Source organism: Oncorhynchus mykiss, chromosome 6, assembly GCF_013265735.2.
Source record: "Oncorhynchus mykiss isolate Arlee chromosome 6, USDA_OmykA_1.1, whole genome shotgun sequence".
NCBI classification, from domain to species: Eukaryota; Metazoa; Chordata; class Actinopteri; order Salmoniformes; family Salmonidae; genus Oncorhynchus; species Oncorhynchus mykiss.
The window spans coordinates 32,442,942-32,461,276 of NC_048570.1; the positions used below are offsets into that span (position 1 = coordinate 32,442,942).

At 42.3% G+C, this 18,335-nt stretch overlaps 1 protein-coding gene across 3 annotated transcripts in view; it reads left to right on the forward strand.

Moving 5' to 3' along the window:
• The window catches only part of serinc5 (serine incorporator 5), a 54,788-nt gene that overhangs the window by 28,557 nt on the left and 7,896 nt on the right, over positions 1-18,335 (forward strand). For 2 of the 3 annotated variants that reach the window (XM_036979924.1, XM_036979923.1), the window contains 9 exons: positions 3,793-3,971; positions 4,083-4,165; positions 5,337-5,430; positions 11,049-11,260; positions 11,366-11,458; positions 11,670-11,796; positions 13,035-13,104; positions 15,270-15,306; positions 17,116-17,260. In XM_036979924.1, the coding sequence (XP_036835819.1) occupies positions 3,793-3,971; positions 4,083-4,165; positions 5,337-5,430; positions 11,049-11,260; positions 11,366-11,458; positions 11,670-11,796; positions 13,035-13,104; positions 15,270-15,306; positions 17,116-17,260 (1,040 nt within the window). The remainder of the gene's footprint in view (positions 1-3,792; positions 3,972-4,082; positions 4,166-5,336; positions 5,431-11,048; positions 11,261-11,365; positions 11,459-11,669; positions 11,797-13,034; positions 13,105-15,269; positions 15,307-17,115; positions 17,261-18,335) is intronic. The other variant, XM_036979925.1, reaches the window with a different exon arrangement.

Sequence of the window (18,335 nt, forward strand, 5' to 3'; positions counted from 1 at the left end):
AGTCATTATAGTATCTTTACTCTGTCCAGCTTGCTAACAGTCATTATAGTATCTTTACTCTGTCCAGCTTGATAACAGTCATTATAGTATCTTTACTCTGTCCGGCTTGTTAACAGTCATTATAGTATCTTTACTCTGTCCAGCTTGATAACAGTCATTATAGTATCTTTACTCTGTCCAGCTTGTTAACAGTCATTATAGTATCTTTACTCTGTCCAGCTTGATAACAGTCATTATAGTATCTTTACTCTGTCCAGCTTGATAACAGTCATTATAGTCTCTTTACTCTGTCCAGCTTGATAACAGTCATTATAGTATCTTTACTCTGTCCAGCTTGCTAACAGTCATTATAGTATCTTTACTCTGTCCAGCTTGATAACAGTCATTATAGTCTCTTTACTCTGTCCAGCTTGCTAACAGTCATTATAGTATCTTTACTCTGTCCAGCTTGATAACAGTCATTATAGTCTCTTTACTCTGTCCAGCTTGATAACAGTCATTATAGTATCTTTACTCTGTCCAGCTTGATAACAGTCATTATAGTATCTTTACTCTGTCCAGCTTGCTAACAGTCATTATAGTATCTTTACTCTGTCCAGCTTGATAACAGTCATTATAGTATCTTTACTCTGTCCAGCTTGATAACAGTCATTATAGTATATTTACTCTGTCCAGCTTGATAACAGTCATTATAGTATCTTTACTCTGTCCAGCTTGATAACAGTCATTATAGTATCTTTACTCTGTCCAGCTTGCTAACAGTCATTATAGTATCTTTACTCTGTCCAGCTTGCTAACAGTCATTATAGTATCTTTACTCTGTCCAGCTTGCTAACAGTCATTATAGTATCTTTACTCTGTCCAGCTTGATAACAGTCATTATAGTATCTTTACTCTGTCCAGCTTGATAACAGTCATTATAGTCTCTTTACTCTGTCCAGCTTGATAACAGTCATTATAGTATCTTTACTCTGTCCAGCTTGATAACAGTCATTATAGTATCTTTACTCTGTCCAGCTTGATAACAATCATTATAGTATCTTTACTCTGTCCAGCTTGATAACAGTCATTATAGTATCTTTACTCTGTCCAGCTTGATAACAGTCATTATAGTATCTTTACTCTGTCCAGCTTGATAACAGTCATTATAGTATCTTTACTCTGTCCAGCTTGATAACAGTCATTATAGTATCTTTACTCTGTCCAGCTTGATAACAGTCATTATAGTATCTTTACTCTGTCCAGCTTGATAACAGTCATTATAGTATCTTTACTCTGTCCAGCTTGATAACAGTCATTATAGTATCTTTACTCTGTCCAGCTTGATAACAGTCATTATAGTATCTTTACTCTGTCCAGCTTGATAACAGTCATTATAGTATCTTTACTCTGTCCAGCTTGATAACAGTCATTATAGTATCTTTACTCTGTCCAGCTTGATAACAGTCATTATAGTATCTTTACTCTGTCCAGCTTGATAACAGTCATTATAGTATCTTTACTCTGTCCAACTTGATAACAGTCATTATAGTATCTTTACTCTGTCCAGCTTGATAACAGTCATTATAGTATCTTTACTCTGTCCAGCTTGATAACAGTCATTATAGTATCTTTACTCTGTCCAGCTTGATAACAGTCATTATAGTATCTTTACTCTGTCCAGCTTGATAACAGTCATTATAGTATCTTTACTCTGTCCAGCTTGATAACAATCATTATAGTATCTTTACTCTGTCCAGCTTGATAACAGTCATTATAGTATCTTTACTCTGTCCAGCTTGATAACAGTCATTATAGTATCTTTACTCTGTCCAGCTTGATAACAGTCATTATAGTATCTTTACTCTGTCCAGCTTGATAACAGTCATTATAGTATCTTTACTCTGTCCAGCTTGATAACAGTCATTATAGTATCTTTACTCTGTCCAGCTTGATAACAGTCATTATAGTATCTTTACTCTGTCCAGCTTGATAACAGTCATTATAGTATCTTTACTCTGTCCAGCTTGATAACAGTCATTATAGTATCTTTTTTACTCTGTCCAGCTTGATAACAGTCATTATAGTATCTTTACTCTGTCCAGCTTGATAACAGTCATTATAGTATCTTTACTCTGTCCAGCTTGATAACAGTCATTATAGTATCTTTACTCTGTCCAGCTTGATAACAGTCATTATAGTATCTTTACTCTGTCCAACTTGATAACAGTCATTATAGTATCTTTACTCTGTCCAGCTTGATAACAGTCATTATAGTATCTTTACTCTGTCCAGCTTGATAACAGTCATTATAGTATCTTTACTCTGTCCAGCTTGATAACAGTCATTATAGTATCTTTACTCTGTCCAGCTTGATAACAGTCATTATAGTATCTTTACTCTGTCCAGCTTGATAACAATCATTATAGTATCTTTACTCTGTCCAGCTTGATAACAGTCATTATAGTATCTTTACTCTGTCCAGCTTGATAACAGTCATTATAGTATCTTTACTCTGTCCAGCTTGATAACAGTCATTATAGTATCTTTACTCTGTCCAGCTTGTTAACAGTCATTATAGTATCTTTACTCTGTCCAGCTTGATAACAATCATTATAGTATCTTTACTCTGTCCAGCTTGATAACAGTCATTATAGTATCTTTACTCTGTCCAGCTTGATAACAGTCATTATAGTATCTTTACTCTGTCCAGCTTGATAACAGTCATTATAGTATCTTTACTCTGTCCAGCTTGATAACAATCATTATAGTATCTTTACTCTGTCCAGCTTGATAACAGTCATTATAGTATCTTTACTCTGTCCAGCTTGATAACAGTCATTATAGTATCTTTACTCTGTCCAGCTTGATAACAATCATTATAGTATCTTTACTCTGTCCAGCTTGATAACAGTCATTATAGTATCTTTACTCTGTCCAGCTTGATAACAGTCATTATAGTATCTTTACTCTGTCCAGCTTGATAACAATCATTATAGTATCTTTACTCTGTCCAGCTTGATAACAGTCATTATAGTATCTTTACTCTGTCCAGCTTGATAACAGTCATTATAGTATCTTTACTCTGTCCAGCTTGATAACAGTCATTATAGTATCTTTACTCTGTCCAGCTTGATAACAGTCATTATAGTATCTTTACTCTGTCCAGCTTGATAACAGTCATTATAGTATCTTTACTCTGTCCAGCTTGATAACAGTCATTATAGTATCTTTACTCTGTCCAGCTTGATAACAGTCATTATAGTATCTTTACTCTGTCCAGCTTGATAACAGTCATTATAGTATCTTTACTCTGTCCAGCTTGATAACAGTCATTATAGTATCTTTACTCTGTCCAGCTTGATAACAGTCATTGAAACAAAAGCTAGTGTTACGTCCGTTATTAGGAGACCAAGGGGCAGCGTGGTAGGCGTACATTATACTTTTATTTTAAATGACACCAAAAAACAACGAAATGCAAAACGAACGTAAAGCTATATGCAGTGCAGAAAGCAACTACACACAAACAAGATCCCACAACTGAAGGTGGGAAAATATGTATGATCCCCAATCAGAGACAACGATAGACAGCTGCCTCTGATTGGGAACCATACCCGGCCAACAAAGAAATAGACAAACTAGAATGCCCACCCAAATCAAACCCTGACTGAACCAAATAGAGAAATTAAATGTCTCTCTAAGGTCAGGGCGTGACAGCTAGACAGTCAGGGAAAATATAACACATGTTAAATGCAGCCCTCCGGACCTCTCTATCTCTCTCTCTCTCTCTCTCTCTCTCTCTCTCTGTTGTAGATCCCATTCTACAGTGACCTGTGTGAGAAGCTGAATGCTGGTGAGAACTGCTCTATCTTGGTGGGTTACTCTGCTGTGTACAAGGTCTGCTTCGGCATGGCCTGCTTCTTCTTCTTCTTCTGTATCTTCACCCTACGAGTCAACTCTGCCACCGGCTGCCGCGCCGCCATACACAATGGGTAAGTGTGTGTGTGTGTGTGTGTGTGTGTGTGTGTGTGTGTGTGTGTGTGTGTGTGTGTGTGTGTGTGTGTGTGTGTGTAGTGACGTTTATGTCTCTCTCTCTCTGACAGGTTTTGGTTCCCGAAGTTCATAGTGTTGTTGGCCTGCTGTGTTGGAGGATTCTTCCTGCCAGAGCAGGACACCTTTCTGGAAGGTATGGACCCTTATATCCTTCTCCTGTCCATAGTCTTTGTTCTCTCAGAGGGGACAGAGACCGTAGCCCTGCTCTGCTCTATCACACTGTGGAGTCTCAAATCTCTGTCACCTATACTTACCTGTAGAGGTCAGCGTGACTGTCCTTGACTTGTAATGCCTTTCCTTAACCAGCTTTGAGAGAAGAGAGAATGGAAATAAAGAGAGAGAAAGAGAGGAGAGGGAGCCTGTTATCTGTTCCCTTCAGAGGAGAGGACCGGTGCAGCTGCAGGCTTTAGTTACCGTGTGCATGTGTGCCTGAGAATCTAGTCCCTGTGGTTGTCTATGCGATGACAACACACGAGGAGTTATGCAGCAGCTAAGTGTGCACATCCTGCAGAACATATGGAACAAGAGATTAGATATTTGATGGTTAGCTTTGCAATACTTTAAATGTGCGATCACCCTCCCTCCCTCTGTCTCTCTCCCCTGCCTCTCTCTCTCTCTACTCCTCTCTCTCTCCTGCCTCTCTCTCTCTACTCCTCTCTCTCTCCTGCCTCTCTCTCTCTACTCCTCTCTCTCTCCTGCCTCTCTCTCTCTACTCCTCTGTCTCTCTCCCCTGCCTCTCTCTCTCTCTACTCCTCTGTCTCTCTCCCCTGCCTCTCTCTCTACTCCTCTCTCTCTCCTGCCTCTCTCTCTCTACTCCTCTGTCTCTCTCCCCTGCCTCTCTCTCTACTCCTCTCTCTCTCCTGCCTCTCTCTCTCTACTCCTCTCTCTCTCCTGCCTCTCTCTCTCTACTCCTCTCTCTCTCCTGCCTCTCTCTCTCTACTCCTCTGTCTCTCTCCCCTGCCTCTCTCTCTCTCTACTCCTCTGTCTCTCTCCCCTGCCTCTCTCTCTACTCCTCTCTCTCTCCTGCCTCTCTCTCTCTACTCCTCTGTCTCTCTCCCCTGCCTCTCTCTCTCTCTACTCCTCTGTCTCTCTCTCCCCTGCCTCTTTCTCTCTCCTCCTCTGTCTCTCTCCCCTCTTTACCCCTGACTCTGTCTCTCTTCCCTCCTCTCTCTCTCTCTCTCTCTCTCTCTCTCTTTCTCTCTCTCTCATTCTCTATCAACCTCTCTCCCCCTCCTCTCTCCCTCTGTCTCCCTTCCCTCCACTCTATCTCTCTCCCTGGCCCCTCCTCTCTCTCCTCCCCTCAGTGTGGAGGTATGTGGGAGCTGTAGGGGGGTTTCTCTTCCTGCTGATCCAGCTCATGCTGCTGGTGGAGTTTGCCCACAGATGGAACACTAACTGGTGAGAACAGCAACACTTCTAATAAAGCTCTCTTTCTCCTACAGCCTTTCTTTCTGTCCTCAGCCAAAACAGTCACATGTGAATGCATGAAGACAGAGAGAGAGAAACAGGGAGGAAGAAAGAGAAACAGAGGGAGAGACAAAGAGATAGTGGGATAGAGAGAGAGAGACACAGGGAGAGGGAGAGAAACAGGGAGAGAGAGAGAGAAAGAGAGTGAGAGAGAGAAAGAGAGTGAGAGAGCGACATAGAGGGAGAGAGAGCGACACAGAGGGAGAGAGAGAGACACAGAGGGAGAGAGAGAGAAACAGAGGGAGGGAGAGAGAGAAACACCTGCCCAAACGCCATCCTGCGACCTAAGAGGTATGTATCAGATGCTCAACATGCTCTGCTCACACCTACTGTGACAATATGGAACACAACGCTTTTACTATCTCATCCTGGAATATACAAGGTCTGAGGTCATCTGCCTTTGGCGTAAAGACCCGGAACCCAGACTTCATTAAAGAAATTGGAAATATAGACATTGTCATCTTACAAGAAACATGGTATAAAGGAGATGGACCCACTAGTTGCCCTCTTGGTTACAGAGAGCTGGTAGTCCCACCCACCAAACTACCAGGTGGTAGTTTACCAGACTACCAGACTCAGGGGTTATGCTAATTTGGGGGGTATGCTAATACTAGTCTGTGGCGACCTAAATGCCAGAACTGGGCAAGAACCCTAAGCACACAGGGGGACAAACACCTACCTGGAGGTGACAGCATTCCCTCCCCCATATGCCCACCTAAACACAACTATGACAACATAACACAGCAAAATCACACTCTACTTGAGCTATGCTCAAACATGAGGCATCAATGCCAAAGGAACTGAATAAAATTAAGAAATGTTATAGATGTGAGGATGTGTGGAAATCTAGCAAAAAACAATTAGGCAACAACAAATTCAAACCTTTCTAGACAATTTCACTGTAATAGTGAAGTTGTGAACTTGGCAGTAGAAAACATAAACACTATATTTGACCTTTCAGCTTCCCTAACAAATCTAAAAATGTCAAGCAGACAACCTAAGAAAATTAACAATGACAAATGATTTGATGAAGAATGCAAAAACCTAAGAAAGAAATAAAGAAACCTGTCCAACCTAAAACATAGAGACCCAGAAAACCTGAGCCTACACCTTCACTATGGTGAATCACTAAAACAATACAGAAATACACTATGGAAAAAGAAGAAACAGCATCTCAGAACTCAGCTCAATATATTTGAAGAATCCATAGAATCTAACCACTTCTGGGAAAATTGTAAAACTAAACAAACAACACGCAGAGTTATCTGTCCAAAACAGAGATGTGTGGAAAAACACTTCTACAATCTTTTTGGCTTTATAACAAAGAACAGCAAAAACCTATACAGTTGAAGTCGGAAGTTTACATACACCTTAGCCAAATACATTTAAACTCAGTTTTTCACAATTCCTGACATTTAATCCTGGTAAAAATTCCCTGTTTTAGGTCAGTTAGGATCACCACTTTATTTTAAGAATGTGAAATGTCAGAATAATAGTAGAGAGAATGATTTATTTCAGCTTTTATTTCTTTCATCACATTCCCAGTGGGTCAGAAGTTTACATACACTCAATTAGTATTTGGTAGCATTGCCTTTAAATGATTTAACTTTGTTTAAATGTTTCGGGTAGCCTTCCACAAGCTTCCCACAATAAGTTGAGTGAATTTTGGCCCATTCCTCCTGACAAAGCTGGTGTAACGGAGTCAGGTTTGTAGGTCTCCTTGCTCTCACACGCTTTTTCAGATCTGCCAACACATTTTCTATAGGCTGGAGGTCAGCGCTTTGTGATGGCCACTCCAATACCTTGATTTTGTTTTCCTTAAGCCATTTTGCCTCAAATTTGGAAGTATGCTTGGGGTCATTGTCCTTTTGGAAGACCCATTTGCGACCAAGCTTTAAGTTCCTGATGTCTTGAGATGTTGCTTCAATATATCCACATAATTTTCCTCCCTCATGACGCCATCTATTTTGTGAAGTGCACCAGTCCCTCCTGCAGCAAAGCACCCCCACAACATGATGCTGCCACCCCCGTGCTTCACGGTTGGGATGGTGTTCTTCGGCTTGAAAGCCTCCCCATTTTTCCTCTAAACATAACAATGGTCATTATGGCCAAACAGTTATATTTTTGTTTCATCAGACCAGAGGACATTTCTCCAAAAAGTACGATCTTTGTCCCCATGTGCAGTTGCAAACTGCAGTCTGTCTTTTTTTATGGCGTTTTTGGAGCAGTGGCTTCTTCCTTACTGAGCGGCCTTTCATGTTATGTCGATATAGGACTTGTTTTACTGTGGATATAGATACTTTTGTACCTGTTTTCTCCAGCATCTTCACAAGGTCCTTTGCTGTTGTTCTGGGATTGATTGGCACTTTTCGCGACAAAGTACATTCATCTCTAGGAGGCAGAACGCGTCTCCTTCCTGAGCGGTATGATGGCTGCATGGTCCCATGGTGTTTATACTTGCATACTATTGTTTGTACAGATGAACGTGGTACCTTCGGGTATTTGGAAATTGCTCCCAAGGATGAACCAGACTTGTGGAGGTCTACAATTTGTTTTCTGAGGTCTTGGCTGATTTCTTCTGATTTTCCCATGATGTCATGCAAAGAGGCACTGAGTTTGAAGGTAGGCCTTGAAATACATCCACAGGTACACCTCCAATTGACTCAAATTATGCCAATTAGCTTATCAGAAGATTCTAACGTCATGACATCATTTTCTGGAATTTTCCAAGCTGTTTGAAGGCACAGTCAACTTAGCCTATCTTAGCTTAGCTTATCTTCTGACCCACTGGAATTGTGATACAGTGATTTATAAGTGAAATAATCTGTCTGTAAACAATTGTTGGGAAAATCATTTGTGTCATGCACAAAGTAGATGTCCTAACCGACTTGCCAAAACTATAGTTTGTTAACAAGAAATTTGTGGAGTGGTTGCAAAATGAGTTTTAATGACCCCAACCTAATTGTATGTTAACTTCCGACTTCAACTGTACATGATCAAATACAAATCTTAGAAACAACTATTCAAGACTACCAGAACCCACTGGATTGTCCAATTACATTGAATGAACTACAGGACAAAATACAAGCCCTCCAACCCAAAAAGGCCTGTGGTGTTGATGGTATCCTAAATTAAATTATAAAATATACAGACCACAAATTCCAATTGGCTGTACTTAAACTCTTTAACATCATCCTCAGCTCTGGCATCTTCCCCAATATTTGGAACCAAGGACTGATCACCCCAAATTTGACCCCATTAACTACCAGGGGATATGCGTCAACCGCAACCTTGGGGAAATCCTCTGCATTATCATTAACAGCAGACTTGTCACGCCCTGACCATAGAGAGCCCTCGGCGTTCTCTGTGGTGTTTTAGGTCAGGGCGTGACTCGGGGGTGTTCTAGTTGTTATATTTCTGTGTTGGTGTTTTGGTATGGTTCCCAATTAGAGGCAGCTGATTATCGTTGTCTCTAGTTAGGGATCATACTTAAGTTTATTCCCACCTGTTTTGTGGGATATTGTTTGTGTTAGTGTTTTGAGCACTACGGCTTTCACGGTCGTGTTATGTTTATTGTTTTTGTAGTTTCACTGTGTAATAAAGTATGTGGAACTCAACTCAAGCTGCGCCTTGGTCCGTTCCTATCGACAATCTTGACAAGACTGGTACATTTTCTCAGCGAAAACGATGTACTGAGCAAATGTCAAATTGGCCTTTTACGAAATTACCATACGACGCAAGCTGGTCCTGGGGCTCTGTTCACAAACACAAACAGACCCCACAGAGCCCCAGGGCAGCAACACTAGACCCAACCAAATCATAAGAAAGCAAAAAGATAATTACTTGACAGATTGGAAAGAATTTACAAAAAAACTGAGCAAACTAGAATGTTATTTGGCCCTAAACAGAGAGTACACAGTGGCAGAGTACCTGACCACTGTGACTGACCCAAAATTACGGAAATATTTGACTACGTAGACCGCCAAAGGCAGACCTGATTCTCAAGAGAAGACAGGCTATGTGCACACTGCCCACAAAATGAGATGGAAACTGAGCTGCTCTTCCTAACCTCCTGCCAAATGTATGACCATATTAGAGACACATATTTCCCTCAGATTGCGCAGACCCACAAAGATTTCGAAAACAAATCCAATTTGTGTGCAAACACAGCAGCAAGATTTGTGACCTGTTGCCACAAGAAAAGGACAACCAGTGAAGAACAAACACCATTGTAAATACAACCCATATTTGTGTTTATTTATTTCTCCTTTTGTGCTTTAACTATTTGCACATCGTTACAACACTTGACAGTATATGGATATAATATGACATTTGAAATGTCTTTATTCTTTTGGAACTTTTGTAAGTGTAATATTTACTGTTCACTTTTTATTGTTTATTTCACTTTTGTTAATTATCTATTTCACTTGCTTTGGCATATGTAAACATATGTTTCCCATGGCAATAAATTGAAATTGAATTGAGAGAAACAAAGGGAGAGAGAAACAGAGGGATAGAGAGAGGAACAGAGGGAGAGAGAGAGTCTTGTGGTATACGGGACAAGGGAGGGGTTGGTCAGTGTCCAGTTTTCAGACAGGATGCACATGGCAGAGGAGGGTATGCTCACAGTTTCCTCTCCCCTCTGAGACACGCACACACACACACACACACACACAGTAGCAATTAGCATGAAAGGGGACCATTTTAAAGGTTGTTTTTATATTTTCACTAACTGGGAATGTATTTTTGTGTGTGTGCCTGGGTGGAGGGGACGCTCTGGTCGGCTTGCCTGAGTAAAAGTACTACGAATGTGGAAAATCTGCCAGCAACCCTACACCTGTCTTTTAGTATCCTCAGGAATAAAATATAGCAATCTCCTCTCTCTCTTCCTCTCATTTCCTTACCCTACCTCCCCCTCTCTCTTCCTCTATTTTCCTTACCCTACCTCCCCCTCTCTCTTCCTCTATTTTCCTTACCCTACCACCCCCTCTCTCTTCCTCTATTTTTCTTACCCTACCTCCCCCTCTCTCTTCCTCCCATCCTTCCCTCCCCCTCTCTTCCTCCCATCCTTCCCTCCCCCTCTTCCTCCAATCCTTCCCTCCTCTCTCTTCCTCCCATCCTTCCCTCCCCCTCTGTTCCTCCCATCCTTCCCTCCCCCTCTCTTCCTCCCATCCTTCCCTCCTCTCTCTTCCTCCCATCCTTCCCTCCACCTCTCTTCCTCCCATCCTTCCCTCCTCTCTCTTCCTCCCATCCTTCCCTCCTCTCTCTTCCTCCCATCCTTCCCTCCCCCTATCTTCCTCCCATCCTTCCCTCATCGCTCTTCCTCCCATCCTTCCCTCCTCTCTCTTCCTCCCATCCTTCCCTCACCCTCTCACCCTCCCTCCTCTCTCTTCCTCCCATCCTTCCCTCCCCCTCTCTTCCTCCCATCCTTCCCTCCTCTCTCTTCCTCCCATCCTTCCCTCCCCCTTTCTTCCTCCCATCCTTTCCTCCTCTCTCTTCCTCCTATCCTTCCCTCCTCGCTCTTCCTCCTATTCGTCCCCCCTCTTTAGGAGTTCAGGTGTGAAGGACAACCGTCTGTGGTATGGGGCGCTGGCTCTGGCCACCTTGGTGTTGTTCAGTGTCGCCGTAGGAGCTGTGGTGTTCATGGCTCTGTTTTACACACACTCTCAGGCCTGTCTGCTCAACAAGGTGTTCCTGGGGGTCAACGGCAGCCTCTGTTTCATAGTCACTATGCTGGCTATATCTCCCTTCATACAGAGACGTGAGTACACACACACACACACACACACACACACACACACACACACACACACACACAAACAGGGACACACACACATACAGTAACAGTCCATCTGTTCTCCTCCAGTCCAGCCTAAGTCTGGCCTGCTCCAGCCAGGAGTGATCAGTGTGTACGTCATGTACCTCACCTTCTCAGCCTTCTCCAGCAAGCCCAAAGAGAGTAAGTATACCGGAGGCTCAGCCCATAGCGTTCTAGTGTTTCATTGCCTATATGAATTGCCTATTAACAGGTTTCATGTGTTTGCATTTTGTTAATTTACACTTTAAATGCCTCCATGAATGCTATGCTCTGTTTGGCCCAATGTGCCTCTTACAGTATTAACATCATCCTCTTATTACTCTTCTTTCTCTCTCCCTCTTTCTCTGTATAGTGTTGGAGGTTAATGGGGTGAATACGACAGTGTGTGTGTTCCCTTTCAACTCTGGTTCAGAGAGCGACAAGAGGATCGTAACAGGAGTGGGAACTGTCATCCTGTTCGGCTGTGTGCTCTACTCCTGGTAAGACACACACCCCGTGTTGCTTTCACCTATCCCCTGTTTTTAGATCTGTCCAGAGAGGAGAGGGGGCTGTGTTTTTAGACTTTTTGCAGTGAGGTAATTTGTTATTGACTGGAGGAAAAGTGAGATTGTTTCTGATTGGCTGGGGCTGTTGAGAGGGTTCTTGTGATTGGCTGAATCTGTTGAGAGGGTGTGTGTGATAGCCTGAATTTGTAGTGAGGGTGTCCACATGTGTTTCACATTAAGCTCAGGCATACAGCTTATCCTGTGTTCATCTCTATGAAAGACTTCAGCTATTCTAAACCAGAAATTTATGGAAAAATGTAGGCTTGGGCGGTATCCAGATTGTCATGCCTTCATACCGACCGTGTGCCATTCCTGGGATATTCTGTAATACCAGCACTGAACACAAGGGGCGCTGCTTTCAAACCCCACTGATACTCTGTAATCCTAAGGTTAGCGATGCTAACAAGTACATATAAAATCCCATAGAGAATGCTAAGTAAATGCAATGATAACGAGTGGATTGCAAACATTTTGTACAGTTTCTAACCTATACAAGTCACTCAAAAATGCTACTCACGGTTTGCTGCACACACAAAACAAATATTAGCCAGCAAGGCTCTTGATCCAAGAGGGGATTCTCTGCTGTTACCAAGCAAATGCTTGAATTTGGAAGAAGCTAACCACTTAGCTAGATAGCTAACAAGCTACTAAATTTGCAAACCAATACACAACTGCAGAGCATTTAGCACATTTTAGACAGTTAACTTAATAGTTGTGAGATATCTAGCTGGCAATTTAGTTGTGAAATCCATACTGTAATTAGATCACCTGACACATGTTGCACAACAGTGAGTGACTCACAAGGCTCCGGTCTCTCGTTGTTGTGTGCTTGTAAACAAACACCACGTGACATGTGACTGGGGACTACTGTAAGCTTCATAATAATGTGACAGGTGATATGAAAAAACACAATGTTATTTTTTTATAAAGTTTACAAAAGTTGACTGCAGGTATTTACTTTAAAGGTAGAATTCAAATGGAATTCAACACTTCAAAGAAATTGTTTCCATGGTATTGATGGTATTACAAAACCATTCCGTGGCTTTTTCCAAATACCTCAGCCTAGAAAATGTCTTCTGACAGATTTGTAATCGGTGTGTGTGTGTGTGTGTGTGTGTGTGTGTGTGTGTGTGTGTGTGTGTGTGTGTGTGTGTGTGTGTGTGTGTGTGTAGTTTGACGTCCACCACCAGACGGAGCTCTGCAGCGATGCGTGTGATTAGGAACAGCGTGCCTGAGACTGAAGTAAGACCATCCACGAACACACACACACACACATTACAGATCTGTCAGAATACATTTTTCCAGTTATTTGTGGTCCAGCCAATCACACACAATTTTTCAACAGCTGTGTGTGTGTCTGCACCAGAGTATGTGGGCAGAGTTGAGCGGTCGGAATCCCCCTCCTCACTCACAGGGAAAAAAAATGCGGCTCCAAATTCAAATTCACTAAAATCACCATTTAACCAACACCATCTATTATTGTGACTACCTGGACCTACCATTTGGTTTTGAAGTATTGGAACCAAACCATATGATTTGAATGAAAAATATTTTAATAAACAACAAACTGTGACTGTCAGAAGTGCTCATCATTTCAAATAGGCTACATGTCTTAGCATATACAGCATATATAAGCAAGGCTCTTGATAAGCATATACAGTGCCTTTGGAAAGTATTCAGACCCCTTAACTTTTTCCACGTTTTGTTACTTTACAGACTTAATTTAAAATGGATTAAATAAAAAATGTTCCTCATCAATTTACACACAATAACCCATAATGACAAAGCAAACACAGGTTTTTATAAATATTTGCAAATGTATAAAAAATAAAAACAGAAAGACCTTATTTACATAAGTATTCAGACTCTTTGCTATGAGACTTGAAATTGAGCTCAGGTGCATTCTGTTTCCATTGATCATCCTTGAGATGTTTCTACAACTTGATTAGAGTCCAACTGTGGTAAATTAAATTGATTGGACATGATTTGGAAAGGCACACACCTGTCTATATAAGGTCCCACAGTTGACAGTGCATGTCAGAGCAAAAACCAAGCCTTGAGGTCAAAGCAATTGTTCGTAGAGCTCCGAGACAGGATTGTGTCAAGGCACAGATCTGGGGAACTGTATCAAAACATTTCTGCAGTGTTGAAGGTCCCCAAGAACACAGTGGCCTCCATCATTCTTAAATGGAAGAAGTTTGGAACCACCAAGACTCTTCCGAGAGCTGGCTGCCTGGCCAAACTGAGCAATTGAGGGAGAAGGGCCTTGGTCAGGGAGGTTACCAAGAACTCTATCGTCACTCTGACAGAGCTCTAGAGTTCCTATGTGGAGATGGGAGAACATTCCAGAAGGTCAACCATCTCTGCAGCACTCCACCAATCAGGCTTTTATGGTAGAGTGGCCAGAGACGGAAGCCACTCCTCAATAAAAGCACATGACAGCTCGCTTGGAGTTTGCCAAAAGGCACCTAAAGACTCTCAGACCATGAGAAACAAGATTCTCTGGTCTGATGAAACCAAGATTAAACTCTTTGGCCTGAATGCCAAGTGTCACATCTGGAGGAAACCTGGCACCATCCCTACGGTGAAGCATGATGGTGGCAGCATCATGCTGTGGGGAAGTTTTTCAGCGGCAGGGACTTGGAGACTAGTCAGGATCGAGGCAAAGATGAATGGAGCAAAGTAGGGAGAGATCCTTGATGAAAACCTGCTCCAGAGCACCGGTTCACCTTCCAACAGGACAACCACCCTAAGCACACAGCCAAGACAACGCAGGAGTGGCCTCGTGACAAGTCTCTGAATGCCCTTGAGAGGCCCAGCCAGAGCCTGGACTTGAAGCTGATCGAACATCTCTGTGTGTTTTATCAGTTTCTTTATGAAAATATTTAGTGAACTCCATGACAGTAGCTAAAGAAAGGGGCTATAGCAGCACACAAGTGGACTAGAAATGCATGCTGGGCCAGGATTATTATTATTTTTTACCTTTATTTAACTAGGCAAGTCAGTTAAGAACAATTTCTTATTTTCAATGACGGCCTAGGAACAGTGGGTTAACTGCCTGTTCAGGGGCAGAACGACAGATTTGTACCATGTCAGCTCGGGGATTTCAACTTGCGACCTTTCGGTTATTAGTCCAACACTCTAACCACTTGGCTACCCTGCCGCCCCGGAATGCCCTGAGCTCGTGAAGTGAAGTGAGTGCTACTGGAGCGGGCGAAAAGGCAGACCCTCCAGCCTTTGGGAAACTCACTCTGGGCTCCAGTCGAATTTGGCACACTGAACTCCTCGCTCCGCTCCAGCTCGGCTCACATGCTCTGGTGTGCACGTGTGCGTTTAGTGTAAGGGCTATGTATAGTTGATTAGTTGATACATTCCTGTACAAGTACTAACTCACCTCAATCCGGCAGAGAGCGCGCTGCTGTTTCTGCTTTGGAGATGACACAGGTAAACACAAACATATTCGTTCTCTCCCTCTCTTTCTCCTTCTCTCACTGCTTTCTGTATATTCTCTCAGTATTCTACTGTACTACTGTAACACCACCAGAAACAGGCAGTGTTCTTGTATATTCTCCATACACATAGTAACAGTAAAGATGCAGGAACAGCATTGGTCAGTAAACAGAAATGATGTCAGTGTTACCAGGAGGAGACTATGACTGGTTGGAGATAGACTAGTCAGATAGTAGTAGTAGTAGAACTGAGGGAAGGCTGCAGCTGCTCTCTGGTGGGGTAAAGCAGCACTGCAGCCAGGGAAATAACAGCGCAGAGCATGTCACTTCATTTATGAATGTATTATACAGATATTTGGGGGGGGGAGAATAACAAGTGTACAGTTAAGAACAATACATTTGATTTAAAAAAAAACTTAAGCCCTTCTCAGTAGACATAGTAATTTTCAGAGAGTTTCCTGTCCTGCAAAGCGGAGAGAGAGAAATATAGAGGTTAGAGACCAGGAAAAAGGAAGGAAAACAGGAATATTAGTGAGAGTTTTATTGGATAGAGCTGAGTTTATCGTGATGATAATAATGATTTTAACAACGGTTTTCTTTTCATCATAAGAGTTATATGTAATGTTGCTGTGGTGTTGTGGTTGTGTTGATTGATGTAAGGTCGTAATTAAGTTGCTGTGATCAATCAGTCAAATGCATTTATAAAGCCCTTTTAACATCAGCAGTCGTCACAAAGTGCTGATACAGAAACCCAGCCTAAAACCCCAAAGAGCAAGCAATGCAGATGAAAAATTCCCTAGACAGGCATGAACCTAGGAAGAAACCTAGAGAGGAACCAGACTCTGTGTGGTGGCCAGTCCTCTTTTGGCTGTGCCGGGTGAAGATGATAAGAGTACATTGTCATTAAGGCCAGATCGTTCTTCAAGATGTTCAAACGTTCCTAGATGACCAGCAGGGTCAAATAATAATCACAGTGGTTATAGAGGGTGCAACAGGTCAGTACCTCAGGAGTAAATGTCAGTTGGCTTTTCATAGCCGAGCATTCAGAAGTCGAGACAGCAGGTGCGGTATAGAGAGAGGAAGAGAGAGAGAAGGTCAAAACAGCAGGTCCGGGACAAGGTAGCACGACCGGTGAACAGGTCAGGGTTCCATAGCCACAGGCAGAACAGCAGAAATTGAATCAGCAGCACGACCAGGGGGACTGGGGACAGAGTCAGCCAGGAGTTGTCAGGCCAGGTAGTCCTGAGGCATGGTCCTAGGGCTCAGGTACTCCAGGAGGGGAGAGAGAGAAAGAGAGAGGGATGGGATGGGGAGAATTAGAGGGAGCATACCTAAGGTCACACAGGACACCAGATTAAACAGGAGAATTACACCAGATAGGACAGACTGACCCTAGCCCCCTGGGACATATACTATTGCCACATAGAAACTGGACACCGAGACCAGGGGTGGGGTGGTTGTGATTGTGTTGTGACTATGATGTAAGGTCGTAATAACGTTGCTGTGATTTTGTGGTTGTGGTTATGATGTAAGGTCGTAATAACGTTGCTGTGATGTTGTGGTTGTGACTATGATGTAAGGTCATAATAACGTTGCTGTGATGTTGTGGTTATGAATATGATGTAAGGTTGTAATAATGACGCTGTGAAGTTGTGGTTATGATGTAAGATTGTAATAACTTTGCTGTGATGTTGTGGTTGTGACTATGATGTAAGGTCGTAATAACGTTGCTGTGTTGTTGTGGTTGAGACTATGATGTAAGGTCATAATAACGTTGCTGTGTTGTTGTGGTTGTGTTGTCCAGATGACTATGATGAGGAGCAGACTGGAGGAGGACAAAATGTTTTATATGATGAGAGACAGGGAACCATCTACAGCTACCCCTACTTCCACTTTGTCTTCTTCCTGGGTTCACTCTACGTCATGATGACTGTCACAAACTGGTTCCAGTAAGTAGCAGAGTTACTGTGGAAACCCTTACTACTAGTAGAGTTACTGTGGAAATCCTTACTACTAGTAGAGTTACTGTGGAAACCCTTACTACTAGTAGAGTTACTGTGGAAACCCTTACTACTAGTAGAGTTACTGGGGAAACTCTTACTACTAGTAGAGTTACTGTGGAAACCCTTACTACTAGTAGAGTTACTGTGGAAACTCTTACTACTAGTAGAGTTACTGTGGAAACCCTTACTACTAGTAGAGTTACTGTGGAAACCCTTACTACTAGTAGAGTTACTGGGGAAACTCTTACTACTAGTATAGATACTGGGGAAACTCTTACTGCTAGTAGAGTTACTGTGGAAACCCTTACTACTAGTAGAGTTACTGGGGACACTCTTACTACTAGTAGAGTTACTGTGGAAACCCTTACTACTAGTAGAGTTACTGGGGAAACTCTTACTACTAGTAGAGTTACTGTGGAAACCCTTACTACTAGTAGAGTTACTGTGGAAACTCTTACTACTAGTAGAGTTACTGTGGAAACCCTTACTACTAGTAGAGTTACTGTGGAAACCCTTACTACTAGTAGAGTTACTGTGGAAACCCTTACTACTAGTAGAGTTACTGTGGAAACCCTTACTACTAGTAGAGTTACTGGGGAAACTCTTACTGCTAGTAGAGTTACTGTGGAAACCCTTACTACTAGTATAGTTACTGGTGAAACTCTTACTACTAGTAGAGTTACTGTGGAAACCCTTACTACTAGTAGAGTTACTGTGGAAACCCTTACTACTAGTAGAGTTACTGTGGAAACTCTTGCTGCTAGTAGAGTTACTGTGGAAACCCTTACTACTAGTAGAGTTACTGTGGAAACCCTTACTACTAGTAGAGTTACTGTGGAAACCCTTACTACTAGTAGAGTTACTGTGGAAACCCTTACTACTAGTAGAGTTACTGGGGAAACTCTTACTGCTAGTAGAGTTACTGTGGAAACCCTTACTACTAGCGCAGTCACTGTGGAAACCCTTACTACTAGTAGAGTTACTGTGGAAACCCTTACTACTAGTAGAGTTACTGTGGAAA